At 38.7% G+C, this 20,070-nt stretch overlaps 1 protein-coding gene across 1 annotated transcript; it reads left to right on the plus strand.

Annotated features, from left to right (window-relative positions):
* The first annotated feature begins 10,481 nt into the window (after positions 1-10,481).
* On the plus strand, positions 10,482-19,237 carry MAD2L1 (mitotic arrest deficient 2 like 1). Its single transcript, XM_068975451.1, has 5 exons — positions 10,482-10,624; positions 11,387-11,533; positions 14,663-14,783; positions 16,181-16,284; positions 18,568-19,237. The coding sequence occupies exons 1-5, from the start codon at positions 10,552-10,554 to the stop codon at positions 18,738-18,740; spliced, it is 618 nt and encodes a 205-aa protein (XP_068831552.1). The 5' UTR covers positions 10,482-10,551; the 3' UTR covers positions 18,741-19,237.
* Positions 19,238-20,070: the final 833 nt, after the last annotated feature.

Here is a 20,070-nt window from a genome sequence, read left to right on the forward strand (position 1 = left end):
TGGAACATGCTATTTTGGCAACCCTTTCTTGCACATTTGCCTATGAAGTCTGCTTCTGATAGACTGCTTGCAGATTCCTGCTTCTTCAGACAATGCCATGACACTCTACCCCTATGCTACCAGCAGTAAAGCTTTTTCTTGTGATCCAAGTGGGTTTTTACCACGTAAGAATTTGTCAAAACTCCTAAGAGGGTATTTATTCTATGCCTTCAGCACATTTAAGTGGAAAATGAATGAATGTGCCTTTAGCACATTTAAATGGAAAAGTCTGGGGCACTCTTTCCCAATAAAGATCATGTATTTTCCTCACAGGATTGCCCTGGCAGAAGCCAGCAAGCAGAACAGTAACTCAGATTTCTACACAAAAATGCAAGTTGACCATCCTAGCTACATTCATTCCATGTCTGCCTTGGAGAGGGGGACGAGCAAGGACCACAACCATCCCCAACTCTAGGTGATATGTCCTGTAACCAGGTGGGTTTCTGCATATACTATCTAAACCAACTATTTCCAGAGTGGGATGTGCACAAACCGATTCACTGGGGTACAGGGAGAAATGTGGAATTCCCATTTAAGCTGATTCTTTTATCCAAGAAAATAAACTAAGCTGTATTAAAACGTAACAAATGGATCAACACAGACATCCTCACAATCTGCACGTCAGAAAGTCACCGATCATGACTAGTGTCCTAAAGAAATGAAAGTCAGCAGTTGCAAATCGACTGGTGCTTCCTCTGTGCAGCTAACAATAGATACTGTGTGGTCTAACAAGAATTTCAGAAAAATTAACATTTATGTTCTTTTGAAGAAAAAGTGACTTAAAATGAGGATTTTTTTTTTCAAAAGACACTTGTGTTGCTGAAAGAGCATGTCTGTGTCAATTATTTTTTAAAAAACTTCATCTGTGCATTAAAAACTTGGAAACAAGTTTTTCTAATCTACTTATAATACTTCTAAATTACAATTTAGTTCCAAAGGCAATTAAGATGAAAGCAATTAATTCCAAACTAATAGGCATTATGTTCTTACAGTTTAAAGAAATGGGCCAAAAATACTTAAACTTTCGTTTTTAGACCCATTCATTAAAACTATAAAGATACAACATTTTAAAATTAGTTTGCAAGAATATTTGATTGGTACCAAGAAAATGGGGAATTTAGTAGTTTTTCAAGACTCTGCATAATTGCTAAATACTGATAAATAAAAATAAGAAGTCAACAATGCACTTTCACTTGCATCTTCATATCTCTGTGATGTATGTTTTTTGGCTACGATGTCCAAAAAATAAAACAAAACTAAAACAACAAATTAAAAAAAACCAAGTATTAAATTAAGCTGAAATATCTGACTTTTAAATCACTCTTTGTAAGTATTTAAACCAAGATTTTTAAGAATAAGGAAGCATGTTAACCACATAAGTCTTAATATAGTTAATACATTTAGTGATAGTAAAATTATTTTCTAGTGATATAAGAATCATCTTTAAATAAATACTTCTTTACATCTTTCTTAATTTCCTACATACATATACACACATGCACGCACTGTACCTAATACTGTGGAAAATGTCTATCATTAGAGATAAATAAATCTATATTGTGGAGAAGGAAATGGCAACCCACTCCAGTATTCTTGCCTGGGAAATCCCATGGACAGAGGAACCTGGCAGGCTACACAAAGAGTCAGACACAACTTAGTGACTAAACCACCAAACCTATATTGAGGTGCATTCATTATTTTCTGTTATTGATGAGATACATTATTTTAAACAAGGTCTTTGAGAAAGAGAAGAGGAAGGAACATTTACATTTCCAGAGTCCTTTGAATAATCTTTCTTCAAGTTCCAGTCTCCCTGGAGGCACAAGCAAGCTTACCTGGGGTACTAAAGGCCTGCTCTTCCCACCCTGCCCATCTTTTTCCTAAGGCAGGCAGCCATCCTAGGAATAGCAACATACCTTAAGTCCCTAAAATGTTCTTCTTCTGTTAACAGTGGTATTTTGGACTGCTCTTGGAAAGTAAATATTACAATTTCTTATTAATTTAATAGAGATTAATGATAACTCAAAATTAACAAGAATCTTGACTCAGATCAGGAAGATCCCCTGGAGAAGGGAATGGCTACCCACTTCAGTATTTTTGCAGAAAAATACCATGAACAGAGGAGTCTGGAAGGCTATATTTCATCGCTTACAAAAAGTCAGATATGACTGAACGACTATCTCAATAAGAATCTTAACGTAAAATTCCAAAAACAAAATGCTGTGCTGTGCTTACTTATTTGCTCAGTCATTTCCGACTCTTTGCGACCCCATGGACTGTAGCCCACCAGGCTCCTCCATCCATGGGATTTGCCAGGCAAGAATACTGGAGTGGGTTGCCATTCCCTTCTCCAAGGGATCTTCCCTACCCAGGCATCCAACCAAGGTCCCCCTAAGTGCAGGTGGATCCTTGACCAGCTGAGCTACCAGGAAGCCCTGAAATCTATCCTATTAATACCTTTTCAGTTATACAAAAAACCCACACATTTCTTTTAATAATGAAATTCTGTGAATAAATTAAAACCATATATGTGCTACATTCTGTTGTTTCTTACACTAGAGTCTGCAAGAATATTCTTGGAGATACACTAATTAAATGAAATTTGATTTCAAGTTTTCTTTTATTTTGATAATAGCATAACACAGGTTTAAAGAGGTATATTCTAGATCACTCAAACAACTGCAATCTATTGAGAAGTAACATGTTTCCATCTGTATTTACAAGCATACTGGGACTTAGCAATCATAAAAAGTCACTATTTAATATTTAATCCACTTGATCTTCAACATTAAACCAAAAACTTTGGGACTCAGTAAGTCTCTGTGCTGTTGATGTTTACGGGTTATATACATCATTCAAGAATTTAAAATGCTGTCATATTCAATTTATAAGTAGAAAAGCACAGCAAATATAATAGAATTAATGTGCATGACTGATCTGTAACCTGATAAATATGGCTTGACTACTATATTGTTTGATTGAGGTATAAACACAAGGCAAGTTATAAGAAAACTTCCAGTTGAAAAAAACCAAGCTTATATAAATAGAAAAATATAAACAAATTTAAAATGAAGTGATTTTTCATTTCACAAAGCGTTTTCTTCCCATAAATGTTTTATAAAATGATACTTACAAATATTTGAGAAATACCCAACTTATGGCTTATTTTATCTATGGAATGTCTCAAAAAATATTTTCCACTTACTCAACTAACATCTTAATTTTATTATTTGTTGGTAGATTTAACAAAACTAATTCATTAATATTTACATATTAAGAACAATAAAAATGATTTTATCTACAAAAGATTCAGAAGCAACATGCTTAAAAGGTACTACAGGCATAAAATAACCAAATTTAATATGTAATTATAATGTCATTTAACAGTTTAAATCTGTTTTTATTAATTTAATTGCAACCATGGCTTTTAATTTTTCATAGTCTTTATGTTTTTAGTTTCCATATCAGACCCTGTTCTGACTTGTTTGAAATTTCCCTTGTATTTTAAAATATACTCTGCTGTTAGAGGCAACTGATTACAGGACCCATTTTTCATATATATATCACACATCCATATTTGTTGATATATGTAAATATATAAATGCTCCATCAAACAATCCTGAGAATTAAATATGAATAAGATTTTCATTCTACTTTCAAACTATAACTTTTGGTGCCTAATTATGGTTGAGCTATGGAAGACTCTAAGTCTCTATGTATCCTATAACAGAATTATAATAAAACAATACAACATGGTAATAATTTCTGATAAAAACAGCCCATATTTTTCATTACAAGAACTTATGGAATTATTATAATGTTTTCAATAGTTTTTGTACCTAATTTTTACTAAGGTAAAATTTTAATATCCTATGTATGCAACTGGATCATTAAAAATTATGAATTATACAAGTACAGAAATACATTTGTTAAGTTTATTAAGCCACTGTTTATTAATAAAATTCCATGATTTAAAATTGTTCTATTATTTTGAACATGTGGAACAACAATCAAACAGTCCTGAGGAAAGTATTTGGGGAAAATGGATCTTAGGAGATTTACATTATGTAACTCAATTTTTAAGCTTATGAATAAATGTAAACATTCATTCTACCTACAGAGTAATCTGACTAGAAAATTTCTGATTTTAATTTTTGCTCTTCAAATCATATGAGAAAAGATCTATATAAGAAATAGAGTAACAAAGATTCATGACATCATCCTTGCTGTTCAAGAAGGCAAATTTCTCATATTGACAAAATATAAATGCCTATGTGCACAGAATTTTTACCTAAATTTAGTAAATAAATGTCTTATTAAAGTTATTATAAAAATAAATATTCTTGCTTCACCCATTTCCGAATAAAATGCGCCATTTAAAGATACTGGACTCAAGAATAAAATAACATCTGGAAATTTGATGGAAAACTGTCCTAAGTCTATCAGAATAGTGACTCAACTATCCAAAATGTTTTCTCTCTCCATGTGAAAACAAATATGCAACTTAAATGTAAATAAATATGCTTTAGGGCCTGAGTGTATGCATACACACCACATAGTTAAAAGAAGGATACCAGTTCTGTATTATCTTATGATCCAACATTTCATTCTGATGTGTTCCACATATACAAATACCTTAGAAATCACTAAATTCTTTTTCCCTCATTTCACTTTGAACTAAAGCACACATACAGGGACTGAATTTTTTAAAGGTATTATTTCACATGTAAACACTGACATCTTGTGGCAGTTGCAGCTATTTGCATTCTGCCATAAAACTGGATTGTAACTGCCATGATTCCTGGGTTGCGAAGATCCCCTGGAGAAGGGATAGGCTACCCACTCCAGTATTTTTGGGCATCCCTGGTGGCTCAGCTGGTAAAGAATCTGCCTGCAATGTGGGAGACCTGGGTTCAATTTCTGGGTTGGGAAGATACCCAGGAGAAGGCAAAGGCTACCCACCCCAGTATTCTGGCCTGGAGAATTCCATGGACTGTATAGTCGACAGGGTCGCAAAGAGTCGGACAGGACTGAGTGACTACCCTAACATACTGACACCTAGAAGGCTACTAAAAGTTCACAGGATTTCCTCAGTGGCTCAGTGCTAAAGAACCCACCTGCCAATGCTTCCCCTGGGTGGGGAAGACCCCTTGGTGAAGGAAATGGCAACCCACTCTAGTATTCTTGCCTGGGAAATCCCACAGACAGAGGAGCCTGGAGGGCTACAGTCCATGAGGCTGCAAGAGTTGGACACAACCTAGCAACAACTCAACATGCTTAGGTTATTGAACATGCTTAGTCTAAAATCAGTTAATATTTTAAAAACAAGCATCTTCCAGAGTATCTTCAAACAGAAATACTTTTAAAAGAAACTAAATCAGGAACCCTAGATTCTATTACTAAATTTTCTACTAAACAGATACTGGGTTAATAGACAGGAAGCCTGGCATGCTGCAGTCCATGGGGTTGCAAAGAGTCAGACACGACTGAGCGACTAAACCAAAATAACCAGATACTGAATAGACTATATAATCACTCTGGACCTCATTTTCCTCATCTCTAAGATTGTCCAGCTAAGTTACTGTCACTTTCTCTCTAAAATTCCATTTGACTCTACCGTTAGAAATTTGCATGAGTATTTCTGATTTTAGCATCCTAATATGGAATACAGGCCTGTTTATGACATATGTTTTCATATTTATCTTTTATTAATTCTAACTGCTTGGTTATGCAGTCTGCTTGAATTTTCTTCAAAAATAAATCTTAATTTATATTTCTCCCTGTCCAAAAAACCTTCAAAACACATTAGAAAGATGTCACCAAATTGTGAATAAAAGTCAAGTCAAGTAACTGAAAACAAGTTTAAAAAAACTTTTTGTAAGGATAAGAGCATATGCTTTAGATAAGATGGGGTCAACATCAAACCAAGCACTCAAAAGTTAATGGGAAAGGAGTTCCACCAAAGCTTTTAGAATCACGTACTATCGTGATAAACAAGAAACAGAACAGGCTCAGAGTTAAGCAGCTTTGACTAACACCAGCATATACTACATGCTTGACACCTTGGATTCTGTACTACCATTTCATTCTTCCTCCACATCAGTCATCAAAACTAAATTCTTTTTCCAAAACATCTAGCTCTGATTTACATCTTCTTATTTAAGCTCTGGCAACCACTCTGTCCAAGAATTCAAGCTCCTAGGCCGGCATTACTAAAATCACCATCACAGTTTACTGCTTTTCAAAGAGTGATTTAAGAACTTGCATCAGAATCATTTGGGATTCCGGTTAAAACAAGTCATCTCTTAGATTCCATAAAAAAGACCAGCACTATCCAGTATAAATAGAATACAAGTTACATACGTATTTGTAAACTGTTCTGGTAGATTAAAAACCTAAAGAAGAAAAAAAAAGTGAAATTATTTTACTGTTTTATTTAATCTAATGCACATATAGTATCATTGCAATAAGTAATCAATTAAAGACATATCAATATACTTTACAGGGCTTCCCTGGTGGCTCAGAAGGTAAATAGCCAGCCTGCAATGCGGGAGACCTGGATAGGATCCCTGGGTCAGGAAGATTGCCTAGAGAAAGAAATGGCAACACACTCTAGTATTCTTGCCTGGAAAATCCCATGGACTGAGGAGTCTGGTGGGTTACAGTCCATGGGCCCCAAAGAGTTGGACATGACTGAACATCTAACTAAATACATATATATATATATATATATATATATATATATATATGCACACATATATACATTTGTTTCTCATACTAAGACTTCAAAATCTGGTACTTTATTCTTGTAGCATATCTCAATTCAAACCAGCATATTTCAAGTTCTTAAGTCACATGAACTTAAGTTCTTAAGAACACAAAAAAAGTACTAACAAATACTTCCTCTACAGATGGAAACCTTATATTTCACCAGCCTTCTAGAATTTCCAAATTATATTGATACTAATGATTGTTTGCATCTTCAAAAAATTTACAAACTATAGTATTGTGAAACTGAAGGATGTCTTTCCTGAAGTGCTAAGTAGTAAGCTCCTTAGAAGAGAGACAATTTCTACATGGAGAAAGGTGGGCATCACACTTACCAGCGTGGCTCTAACCCAAAATCCTGGTGGAAGAAATGAAAGGTGATTTAAAGACACACAAACACACTTGTACCACAGAGACTAAAAGATGTAGGGAAAGTATTACTGGATGAAGTCAGCTTATTACCTATATACCTGTTTCACTCTTCAAACTGATTAAATTCTGATATATAACACTGTGTATAGGCAGAGTTCTAAGATGGCCCCCCAAATTTGTGGTCTCTAGGGAACATATCCTATATAATCCCTCCCGTTGAGTGTGGCCAGACATGTATTTACGAGGCAAAATCATTTTGAAGATTCAGTTCAGTTCAGTCGCTCAGTCGTGTCCAACTCTTTGCGACCTCATGAATCACAGCACGTCAGGCCTCCCTGTCCATCACCAACTCCCAGAGTTCACTCAGACTCACATCCATCAAGTCAGTGATGCCATCCAGCCATCTCCTCCTCTGCCATCCCCTTTTCCTCCTGCCCCCAAGCCCTCCCAGCATCAGAGTCTTTTCCAATGAGTCAACTCTTCTCATTAGGTGGCCAAAGTACTGGAGTTTCAGCTTTAGCATCATTCCTTCCAAAGAACACCCAGGGCTGATCTCCTCGCAGTCCAAGAGACTCTCAAGAGTCTTCTCCAACACCACAGTTCAAAAGCATCAATTCTTCAGCACTCAGCCTTCTTCACAGTCCAACTCTCACATCCATACATGACCACTAGAAAAACCATAGCCTTGACTAGACGGACCTTTGTTGGCAAAGTAACATCTCTGCTTTTGAATATGCTATCTAGGTTGGTCATAACTTTCCTTCCAAGGAGTAAGCGTCTTCTAATTTCATGGCTGCAATCACCATCTGCAGTGATTTTGAAGCCCCCAAAAATAAAGTCTGACACTGTTTCCACTGTTTCCCCATCTATTTCCCATGAATCGATGGGACCAGATGCCATGATCTTCGTTTTCTGAATGTTGAGCTTTAAGCCAACTTTTTCACTCTCCTCTTTCACTTTCATCAAGAGGCTTTTTAGTTCTTCACTTTCAGCCATAAGGGTGGAGTCATCTGCATATCTGAGGTTACTGAGATTTCTCCCAGCAATCTTGATTCCAGCTTGTGTTTCTTCCAGCCCAGCGTTTCTCATGATGTACTCTGCATATAAGTTAAATAAGCAGGGTGACAATATACAGCCTTGACATAATCCTTTTCCTATTTGGAACCAGTCTGTTGTTCCATGTCCAGTTCTAACTGTTGCTTACTGACCTGCATACAGGTTTCTCAAGAGGCAGGTGAGGTGGTCTGGTATTCCCATCTCTTTCAGAATTTTCCACAGTTTATTGTGATCCTCACAGTCAAAGGCTTTGACATAGTCAATAAAGCAGACATAGATGTTTTTCTGGAACTCTCTTGCTTTTTCCATGATCCAGTGGATGTCGGCAATTTGATCTCTGGTTCCTCCACCTTTTGTAAAACCAGCTTGAACGTCTGGAAGTTCATGGTTCACATATTGCTGAAGCTTCGCTTCGAGAATTTTGAGCATTACTTTACTAGAGTGTGAGATGAGTGCAATTGTGCGGTAGTTTGAAGATTAGGTTTAACAAAGAGGAAATCATCTGCCTGGGTCTGACTTAATCACATGAGCTGTTCAAAAGGCCCTCCTTGGAAAGAGAGTGCAAGTGTGACAAGGGCTCAAGACTGGCCTCTGGCCAACAGCTAGCAAACCAGTGAGGACCTCAACTTAAAGAGCAAAGATATTAGTTCTGCCAGGAGCCAAGGACCTCAAACCCGGAGTTTAGATGAGATCTCTCTTGCAGCCAGGTGCCTTTAAACTTACCAGGCTACATAGAGCACCCAGCCATGCCATGCCCAGACTCTTGATCTAACGACTGAGAGAATAAATAGGTGGTGGTGTTGTTTTTAAACCACTAATGTGTCATAATTTGTTACACATCAATAGAAAACTAATACACTCAGGCACTTTTTCATATAATTAAATAACTACATCTGGGCAGGTTTCTCAGACTTCATTTCACAAATAATTACTCCACCTGCTGTAGGAATACAATTGCTTCACAATTGACATGACATTAGTAGTGCACTATCTGCTTAATTGGGTTTCCCTGGTGGTTTAGTGTTAAATAATCTGCCTGCCAATGCAGGAGAAGCCGGTTTGATTCTTGGGTGGGGGAAGACCCCCTGGAGGAGGAAATGGAAACCTACTCCAGTATTATTGCGGGGAGAACCCCATAGACACAAGAGCCTGACAGGCTACAAGTGCATGAGTTCGCAAAAGAGGCAGACACCACTTAGCGACTAAACAACATCTGCTTAATACTTCTCATAGAAACATTAAAAGCCACTGGATTTGAGTCAAAATTCACTGAGAAGCTCTTTAGTGTTGACGAGCCTTTTTGGTGAGAGGACTTTATTCCCTCCAGTTGCCTAAGGGTGGCGGGGTACACAGAGTAGAGGCTGGACTATCAGACGCAGACTTTTGCTGCCCCCAGGCTCCGCCTAGCAGCGGGGTCGGGGGTAGACGCGAGCTGAGCCAGGACGAGGGGACAGAAAAAGGGATTCCGTTCGTCCCTTTCAGACCTAGCCCAATTTCTCAGGAAAAACACCACGCCGGCACAGTAATACCTCTAAAACCTGCGGCACGCAGCTGCTTCGAAAGAAAAGTGAAAGTGTTAGGCGCTCAGTCGCGTCAGACTCTTTGTGACCCCATCTGCTGCAGCCTGCCAGGCTCCTCTGCCCATGAAATTCCCCGGGAAAGAATCCTGAAGTGCTTTGCCATTCCATTCTCCAGAGAATCCTCCCAACCTAGGGATCGTGCACTGCAGGTCTCCGGCATTGCAGGCAGAGTCCTCACCGTCTGAGCCACTAGGGAAGCAAACTCCCAGAGCACCTAGCAAGTTCCAACCGCTGACTAAGGATCACTGGGGCCACTCAGGGTGGCGGACAGTTCATAACACTTTCAAAGAATCTTTCAAACTCGGGAATTGTGCTCCTACGTCGCTCTGTCCGCAGACCCAGAGAGCGGCCACTAAAACCTGGACCTACCGTCTTGCTCTCTAGCCGCCAGCCCGCCAGCCAGCCAACAACTACAGCAAGAACCCACACAGGTGTCACCACCCGGGAACGGCGCCGCCACACCTCCCCACTGCGCCTGCGAGAACCGTCGCTCCCGCAGGGGCGGAGAGTACCGGCCGGACGCCGCCGCGCAGGGCGGGGGGGGGTGTCTAGAGGCACTTCGCGCCTGCGCAAAGGGCGCGACAGGCGGGGTCTAGTGGCTCTTCGCGCCTGCGCAAAGGGCGCGACGGCGTCCTGCGTCGTTCCTTTTGAAAAGAGTGGCGGGGAACTGCTCCGGAAGCCCCTGGCGTCGCTGTCTGCTGGGTGGAAGCGCGTACCGTCACCCGTGGGCCTGGCCATGGCGCTGCAACTCTCCCGGGAGCAAGGCATCACCTTGCGCGGGAGCGCCGAGATCGTGGCCGAGTTCTTCTGTAAGTCCTTCTCGCACGGGGCGGAGGGCGGGGAGAGCCGAGCGCAGGCCGCCCGCAGGCCCGCGGCTCGGCCGGAGCGGCTCCGAATCCCGGCCCTTGTACCGCGGCCTCCGGTGCCGGCAGGAGGGATCAGGAAGTGGAGCGGCGGGCGCCGCCTCCGCTCGCGTTGCTCCCGGCGGAGGAGGCGGCCCGGGCGCTGCGGCCGGAGTCCCGCCTTGCGGAGTCCCCTTCGCGGGAGGGTTTCTTTCCAATGCAGAGCTCCTCCCACACCCCCCGCCCCCGCAATGGCGAGGGGCCGCGGCTGGACCATGACGGGCTAGACTTCGGGAAGCGCTGTTCTGAGCTCGGCCAGGTGTACTTGCTGACAGAACCTGGCAGGACCGGTGAGGATAAGAGGAGGAAAGAGACGGGGAGAGGCCTGCCTGGGCTTGGTACCCGTCTGTCAGTTGCCTGTTTTGACACCCTCTAATCATAAAATAGGCATTTGAACTTGTTTTACAATGAAATGAAATTTGGCACTGGTAGATTAGTGCAGTTTGGCATTTTTCTTCTGTTGCCACATAAATGCAGCTATCAGACGCAAGATTTTAAGGATTTTTTTTAATGCCACTTTGTACCTACTTGGCTTTCAGCAAAACACAAACACGTGTTTAGACATTTATAACTTTAAACTGTTAATGAAACCATAGCCCCATCTACATACGCTTTATTTCCCCCAAAGTTACAACGGGACAATGACTTTAATATTTCTTATGTTTTCAGCATTTGGTATCAACAGTATTTTATATCAGCGTGGCATATATCCATCGGAAACCTTTACTCGAGTGCAGAAATATGGACTCACCTTGCTTGTAACTACTGATCCTGAGCTCATAAAATACCTAAATAATGTGGTGGATCAACTAAAAGGTATTTTATTGTTGGACACAGTTTTGAGTTTTGCAGGCCTTTATGTTAATAGGATCCTCGGGACTTCCCAGGTGATTCAGTGGTAAAGAATCCACCTGCCAATGTAGGAGACACAAAAGACTCAGGTTCCATCATGGGTCTGGAAGATCCCCTGGATGAGGAAATGCCAACCCACTCCAGCATTCTTGTCAGGATAATCCCGTGGACAGAGGAGCCGGGCGGGTTACAGTCCATTGGGTTGTAAAGAGTTGGATACGAGCACACATTTTCTAGCTTCTTGGTGGTCATTTCTCAGCTCTGTACAGGGTAGTGTAAATCGCACTACCATATCCGATACAGTGAACTAACTGGAAGGGAAGCAAATAACATACAAATTAAAAGAATTCCCACCCTTCCTCCACTTTTGAGTAGACTGACTATTTTAAGGTTCGGAATCTGATATGGCTTAACAAAACAATCTCCATCAACTCCTTCAGGGATGATAGAACACATTGGAATTTTATGTAATGATGGCGTTCGTTATCTGAGAAAAATACACTGCATATATTTTTTGTAGCTGCTTGGAGTCTGAAGCCATCATTGTATATATTAAGATGAAGGAACTAAAATCAGATTCAACTTAGGGAACTAAACTTTAAGAAGAAGGAGCTAGTAAATAACAGCAGTCATTGGAATTTTCTTATTTTTCACCTGTTTCCATTTCTTTTTTTTTTTTAATCACGCCTGTGAGTCAGTAAGCCTTTTCTATCTGCACACTCATTTTCTTCTTTTAGCTCAAGAAGTTGCAGTATTGTTGGATTAGTAGCTCCATCTATTCCTTTTATTTCTAGAATTTCTACTAGTTTCTTTTTCATATTTCTCTGCACTTAGGATTCTCATTTCTAATTTCTCTGTGTTGTAAAATGTTTCTCCTTTTCTGCCCATTAGATCTTCCAAAATACTAGTTCTAAAAATACTACAGCCGCATTTTTTTTCGACTTTAAAAGTCATGAATCACTTGTGTTGTTTCAACTAGCTTCATTTTCACATTACATCATTGCGTTTTCATTAACTTCAGAGCTAAGCCACCCATAGTCATTCATACAGCTGCACTCAGATTGTTTGGTATGGAACCTCTAGGCAACTATGGATATATGTCTTCATCTTAATCTGAAGAAGTAGCAAGCCAGCCTTGCCTAAGTTACTGGTTTGTGTCCTTTGAGACCAATAACATTTCTTGTCAGAGGTATCTACACTTTCCTACTTAATTTCTCCCTTTTAGTTAAAATGGAGGAAATGCTTTACAGGCAAATTATTCAATTCCACTTTTAAATTCCACTTCTCTAGCCTTAGGAACTTAACCCTGTTTCCTCTCTCTTATGTTGTCAATTTCTTTGTTTTCATTTGGATTATTCCCATTGGTTTCATTTCCATTTTTAAGAGAGAAAAAAATCACCAACTTCCCCATATCGTCAAATTACCACTCAATCTCTTTTTCACTGGTAAACTGGTAAAAGTTGTTCATATATGCCAGGGGTGAGCGAGGCCAACAGGCCAGATCCAGCAAGTGGCTTATTTTTGTACTGCTTGCAAGCTAAGAATATTACTACATTTTAAAGAAGACTATGCAACGTAGGTGACCCATAAGCCTTCAATATTTCTAAAATATTTTCTATCTCTTTAAAAAAAAAAAAAACCTGCCGATGCCTGAATAAAGTATTCTCAGTTTCTAAGATTGAGGGCTCAGCCTGAGACCCTCTTACTATAATCTCTCTCTAGTTGACCTCTTACATGTACATAATTCTAGTAACAAGTTGTGTATCTGACTCATGAACCAATATCTAACCAAAGCCTCTCCTAACTCTTGGCTCATATATTGCCCCTTATGTCTTTATGCAGCTATATAATATACTACTTCATACTCAGTATATTAAAAACTGAATTTAGGATCATCTCCATTTCAGTTCTCTTTCCTCTTGGTGACTGGATCAACCATCTGACTACTGATATAAATCAGAAACTTGGGAGCTATCCCTGATTCATACCTCTTCCTTACCCTGAGGTAATCCAATAAGTCTTAACAGTTTTAACCATGAAATCTCGAATCTGTCTACTGCTTCATCTCTACCAGTATATCTTCTCTAAGTCTTTATTAGCTCTTGTTTGAGTTATTCATGAATTAGTGCCCTAGATCCCCCGTTTACTTCCAGTTTACGGGAAGTTTTGTTGTTTCAACTAGCTTCATTTTCAGATTACATCATTGCGTTTTCATTAACTTCAGAGCTAAGCCACCCATAGTCATTCATATGGCTGCACTCAGATTGTGTGGTATGAAACCTCTAGGCAACTATGGATGTTGCCTAGAGGCCAAGAAGGATAGTTTTCAAATACAACTTGAATCACATCATATGCTGCTTCAAACACAGTAATGACCTCTTTAGTTCTTATAGTGTCACATCTTTAATTTGGCTCTCATGACCTCGTGTGGTCTGGCCCATTTATCTTTTCAGACCAGCCTTGTTCATCCTCCCTTTCTTAAACTGCAGTTGTATTGGCCTCCTTTCAGTCCTCTGATCCAGGGCTCTGTTTCACGTCTAAGACCTATACCTTTAGCAGGGAGATCCCACATGCCACAACTAAGACCTCACACCACCAAAATAAATCCATCATTTCATATTTTAAAACCTATACCCTCTTTCCTGTTTTGCATACGTATACTGTTGTCTCTTAGAACAGAACTCACCCCCTGAGTCAGAATTTCCTATTCTGTGCTTTAATTGTAGTATATGTTGCACCATCATAGGTAACCGCTACTATGTCATAGGAAACTGCACCATCATAGCAGTTACAGCAGTTATAATTTCGCATTTATTGTTGTGATTTGATTAATGACATCTCTTCACCCTTCCCTTGGATTACGATGGAAGTGCCTCGTGTTCACTGTTTTAGCACCCAGTGCTACACCTGGCACAAACACTGAGAATCTGAAATCGGGAGCTAGGCCATTGATGGGGCAGATTTTCTGCACAATTTGGAGGGGAACCAAAGTAGCAGAGGGAGAAGTTTGCTGAGGATACGGAGTTGGTCGTGAGAGGAGAGTTGCTTTGTAGTGCAGTAAACTAAAAAAGATGCCTTGTTTGTATATTGCAGAATGGTTATACAAGTGTTCAGTTCAGAAGCTGGTGGTCGTCATCTCAAATATTGAAAGTGGGGAGGTCCTTGAAAGATGGCAGTTTGATATTGAGTGTGACAAGACTGCAAAAGATGACAGGTAAGTAGAAATTACTTCCATTTTTGTATGTTTTTAAATTTATGTTCTTTACCAAATGAGTTCTAATTATATGGAACAAGTTTCATATAAAGTACAATTTTTTTCTAGGATGTTTTTTTTAATATAAATTTATTTAATTGGAGGCTAATTACTTTATTGTATTGGTTTTGCCATACATCAACATGAATCCGCCATGGGTATACACATGTTCCCCATCCTGAACCCCCCTCCCACCTCCCTCCCCGTACCATCCCTCTGGGTCATCCCAGTGCACCAGCCCCCAGCATCCTGTATCATGCATCGAACCTGGACTGGCGATTCATTTCACATATGATATTATACATGTTTCAATGCCATTCTCCCAAATCATCCCACCCTCGCCCTCTCCCACAGAGTACAAAAGACTGTTCTATGCATCTGTGTCTCTTTTGCTGTCTCACGTACAGGGTTATCATTACCATCTTTCTAAATTCCATATATATGTGTTAGTATACTGTATTAGCGTTTTCTTTCTGGCTGACTTCACTCTGTATAATAGGCTCCAGTTTCATCCACCTCATTAGAACTGATTCAAATGTATTCTTTTTAATGGCTAGGATGTTTAATTTGATCCTTAGTCTTCTGTGGCAAAGAATAATTCACTGTCTTATATAGATAATGTACTTTTAACATAATTGCCTATGGTGTAAATTGGTGAATTTCACCCTTCAGTGTTTATGGTAGTATGTACCTGGTGGTCCGTTTAGTGAATTGTTTAAAGGTACTTTTAACCATCAGGGATTTTCCTAGATTCCCCAAGCCTAAGATTCAGCTCTATTGTATTTCATTGAATGCCCCAAGTTTTCTAAGACACTTCATAAAAAAGTTTCCAGAGCACCTGAATGGGAAATGCTCACATGATCATGTCTAGCATTGTCCTAGGCTTGCTTACTGGTAAATTCAGAATCATTTTTCATAATGAAATGTAGTTTGCTTCTGAAGCCTTTGGGTTTTTTTTTAGGAAATTTTTAGCTTTTAAGAATAATTTGATATTTAATATCTTTTTTGAGGCAGTAGGGAATTAAGCATTAGGAAAAATGTACCAACAAAATATTTTAGGTACTATAATTTTCATTTTTTGAAAGGTACTGTAGTTTTCCTAACTTGAAGCACTTGGCCAGTTTTCTGATTATCTGATACCAAATGACCTGATTTTAAGACCACCCCTAGAAAATGACTGGAATGATAAATAATAAAATGCATATGCCTCTTGTGGTATATAGGCCCTAATGATATAACTTACCAAAAAAAAAACCCTCCATTTTAATGTATTACTTATTTGATACTGGAAACATTTAATCAGTCTTACCAATGTTGTAAATAATTTGTTAACACTTAAATTGATTTGGTTTCAATAGTGCACCCAGAGAAAAGTCTCAGAAAGCTATCCAAGATGAAATCCGTTCAGTGATCAGACAGATCACAGCTACAGTAACATTTCTGCCACTGTTGGAAGTTTCTTGTAAGTATTATACAACTTCACATTGACTTAAAATTTGTCAGGGAAAAGACTAAGCTACTATTTTAAGAATTAGCCCTTTATTAAATGCCGGGGTCCAGCCCTGGTGGATCCAGGGTGATTCGAAGGTGGGGACGGAGTCGGCGTCCTTGGAAAAATACATATTTAATTACAGATATATAGAGAGATTAGAAACAGATAGTGTAGTAGGAAGATCAGTGGAGAAAAAGAGGCTGAATAACTTGGATTACGTGGAATAGCATCCATGCTCCAGATGGGAATTCAGCCAGAAAAACGAGGAGCAAGAAAGAACGACATGGGGGTATCAGTCTTTCCGGAAACTGATCCGATTTCTTTATTTTGGGGTTTGCTTATATACGTTTTGTTACACATAGGGATGAATACAGAGTCACGTGGGGGTCAGCAGTCCTGACCTTTATCAAAATCAGGTGCTTCACATAAAAAGGTCTTAGGGATTTTATGATCCTTTCTTTCTGATAACCGAAAACTTATTTTTTCCAAGGGTGTTTTTTCTTAAACCAAGCACCACCCTCCAAATAAAGTTACATTCCTATAGGGTGAGGGTGTAGTGACTTACAATCAAGAAAGGCATTTATTTAACCCAAGGTTAACATGATTAATCTTAAAGATTAATACTTATTTCTCCTATATACTTAAAGGTTGATGCTTATTTCTCCTATATGCTAGTTACATTCATTATAAGGGCAGGGAATATGGAGATTTAGCAGCAAACATCAGCCCAACAAATGAAAATCCTTTCACCAATGCTCCTCTTAAGATCTATTTAGTCTTAAGATAGTGATAAAGTTACATTTTACATAGCAAGGACACAGTGATTTATAACAAAGTACAGTGATCTATTACAAAAGAGAAAATCCATTAACTCAAAAAGTCTAGTATTGCTAACATCAAAAACTACTCTATTTCCTTTTCTATATTCCAAATACATTGATTAATATATTCCCAGGTGCCTAAGGATATGGAGGCCTGGCGGCAATCATTGACTCAACAATGAGGAAAGCCCTATGCTATAAGACTCTCAAAATACTCCAAAACTCTTTGTGCTGTTTATGGTTAGGTAGTAAACAATCATGTGCATAGTGGCAGGAGTATGGATAATCTGTCACACAAGCTAGTCTGTCAGCAGAGAGGTTTGACCAAGACACCCTTGTCCCACCCAGGGCAGGGAATTAGCAGTAATTATTGACACAACAAATGAAAAACCCTTCACCAATATAATTCCTAACCAACCCACTATACTAATAATTTCTAACTCCCCAAAAGAATTTGCCTTTAGTAAGTCTAAAACATCTCGTGCCTCTCAGATTGGGAGGCTGTAAACAATCACATGTGGCTGGACGAATCTATACAGGTGGGCTAGATAACCTTCAGAGGAGTCCATAAGCTGAAACACTCTTGTCACGCCCAGGAATTTTTATTGCCTTGGAGCTGCATGTTTACTCCTCTGAGAGAAACGGTTATGGGGGAGAGCCCCCCGTAAAGTCAGAGGTGTAGGTGAGAGCATAAAACAGACTCTGATTTTGGGGTTAGATGCTCGGGAACAGGGGGTTTCCTGAGGCTTGATCACGCCTTTGGGTATGCCAAGCCTTCTTCCTCATGACCTTTGCCATGGGCGGAGTTCCTCACACTGGCCCCCGACAATTAAATTTTTTCTTAATTAATATTATATAATAAAAATGAAAAACACATTATAAAGCAGAAGTAGTGTTATATGCATTCTAGACATTTAGAAATTCTGAAAAGGAAAGGAATGAAAGTATTCCACAATATTCATTCTTGAATGTCTTAATGTAATCCCGTTCATTATCTTAATTTTTTATGTATATTAAGGCTAGCCATAACTGTCTTGCTTTTCTACCTTATCAGATATTTTCTGAATGCCTACTATATGCGAGACACTGCTCTAGGCCTCAGGCTACATCAGTCACAGAGCCCAGATGTTAGCTTTCCTTCAGGTTACCTTTATGCTATCCTGTGTGATTGACTCCATACTTTCTGCAGATAATGGTTTTCTCTTTTACAAAAAAGCAAACTTGAAGTTTTCATAAGATAAAGCAAAAGGAGTGCAATATTTTCTGTAATACGGTAAATTTCTATTGAGGAAAAGCAATTGACTAGTCATTACAGACCAGGCTAAACTATGTTTTCTAATACTGTGGGTGGTTCAAAATGTGAGAGAGACAAGGAGGGTTCTTCTACTTTGGAAAAAAATAATGTACTTTAATGATTTTATCTCCAATTTAGGTTCATTTGATCTCCTCATTTATACAGACAAAGATCTGGTTGTACCTGAAAAATGGGAAGAGTCGGGACCACAGTTCATTACCAATTCTGAGCAAGTTCGTCTTCGTTCATTTACTACTACAATTCACAAAGTAAATAGCATGGTAGCCTACAAAATTCCTGTCAATGACTGAGGATGAGATGTGGACAGTAACGTGCTTGTAACTCTCAAATGTGGTTTTCCTATCAGATCAACTCTGGTTGATATGTTTTATTTCATTGGTTAATTTTTAGATGAGGCAAACTTGATACTTTACTGAATCTGTGCCAAATTGTTCCGTTTTTGGTACCTATCTGACTTTCCATAGGGTTGACATAAGTTACTGCACAGATTGCATCAGTACTGCAGTGTTACTTTCTTTGGAGGTAGTAACCATAGGTGGAAAAACTTTTGCTAAATGCCTTTTAAATCAGACTTTTGGTCAAGTAGCTTGATGCAGAATATAGAGAAATATTTAAATATAAAATAGAACAAAAGAAATGTGAATATTCAGAATCTTCATTTACATCCTGAAAGTAACTAATGATAGTCCATAAGTAGTGACATATTTCTCCTATTGCATCCTCTTGTCGTTTATTTCATTTGTATAGTTTCCGTATTGAAAAAATGTCCAATTATTTGAGTTTAATTTATGTAACTTGAGCCTATAAAGCTGTGGATATTCCCACTTTTCAAATTGTTGTGATACAGAACTCTTAAGAATGTCTTTATGTTTTATAAAATCAAGCTTTAAATGACAATGATGAAATAAAGTTAAATGTGTATGTTTTAAATTTGTATTAAGTTTTTTATATTGGTGTATTGATACAGTTAAGTAGTTATTATGGGTTCAGTACGGCATATTATTTCTTGTGCCTACTATGTTGTAGGGAGGGCCTAAGGATACAAAGTTGAGTAAGTCTCGAGGTACTTTCAATTTATTGGACAAACTTTTATTAAACCTCCTTCAACCTATAACAGTAGATTTAAAATAAACATTGTTCTTTATGTAAAATGATCAATGTCACTTGGAATTAATTCAGTTTAGCAAATGTTAGATTGTATACAACCTTTCTATGCTCTTAGGTTTCTTATCAGGGACCCTTGAACAACATAGGGGTTGGAACATTGACCCTCTAAGCAATTGAAACTCCCAGTAAAACTTATAGCCAGCCCTTCATATCTGTGGTTACCCCAAACCCATGGATTCAGCAAACCATGGATCATGTAGTACTATAGTATTTACTATTGAAAAATAGCCAAATATAAGTGGACCTGCACAATTCAAACTTGTTCAAAGGTCAGCTGTGTACTTAAACATCATGTTTATTCCTCTGCCTGTGCCTTCATTAATACTCTAATCAGGTATACTCTTTCAGTTCCCACCTATTTTTCCAGGGTCAGTTTAAAGCAAACTTATAAAAATTGCTTTCTCATCTCTATACTAAATCTTAGCTCATTTTGTAATAATTCAGTTTTTAAGT

This window comes from Capricornis sumatraensis, chromosome 7 (genome assembly GCF_032405125.1).
Source record: "Capricornis sumatraensis isolate serow.1 chromosome 7, serow.2, whole genome shotgun sequence".
In the NCBI taxonomy this organism is placed as follows: domain Eukaryota; kingdom Metazoa; phylum Chordata; class Mammalia; order Artiodactyla; family Bovidae; genus Capricornis; species Capricornis sumatraensis.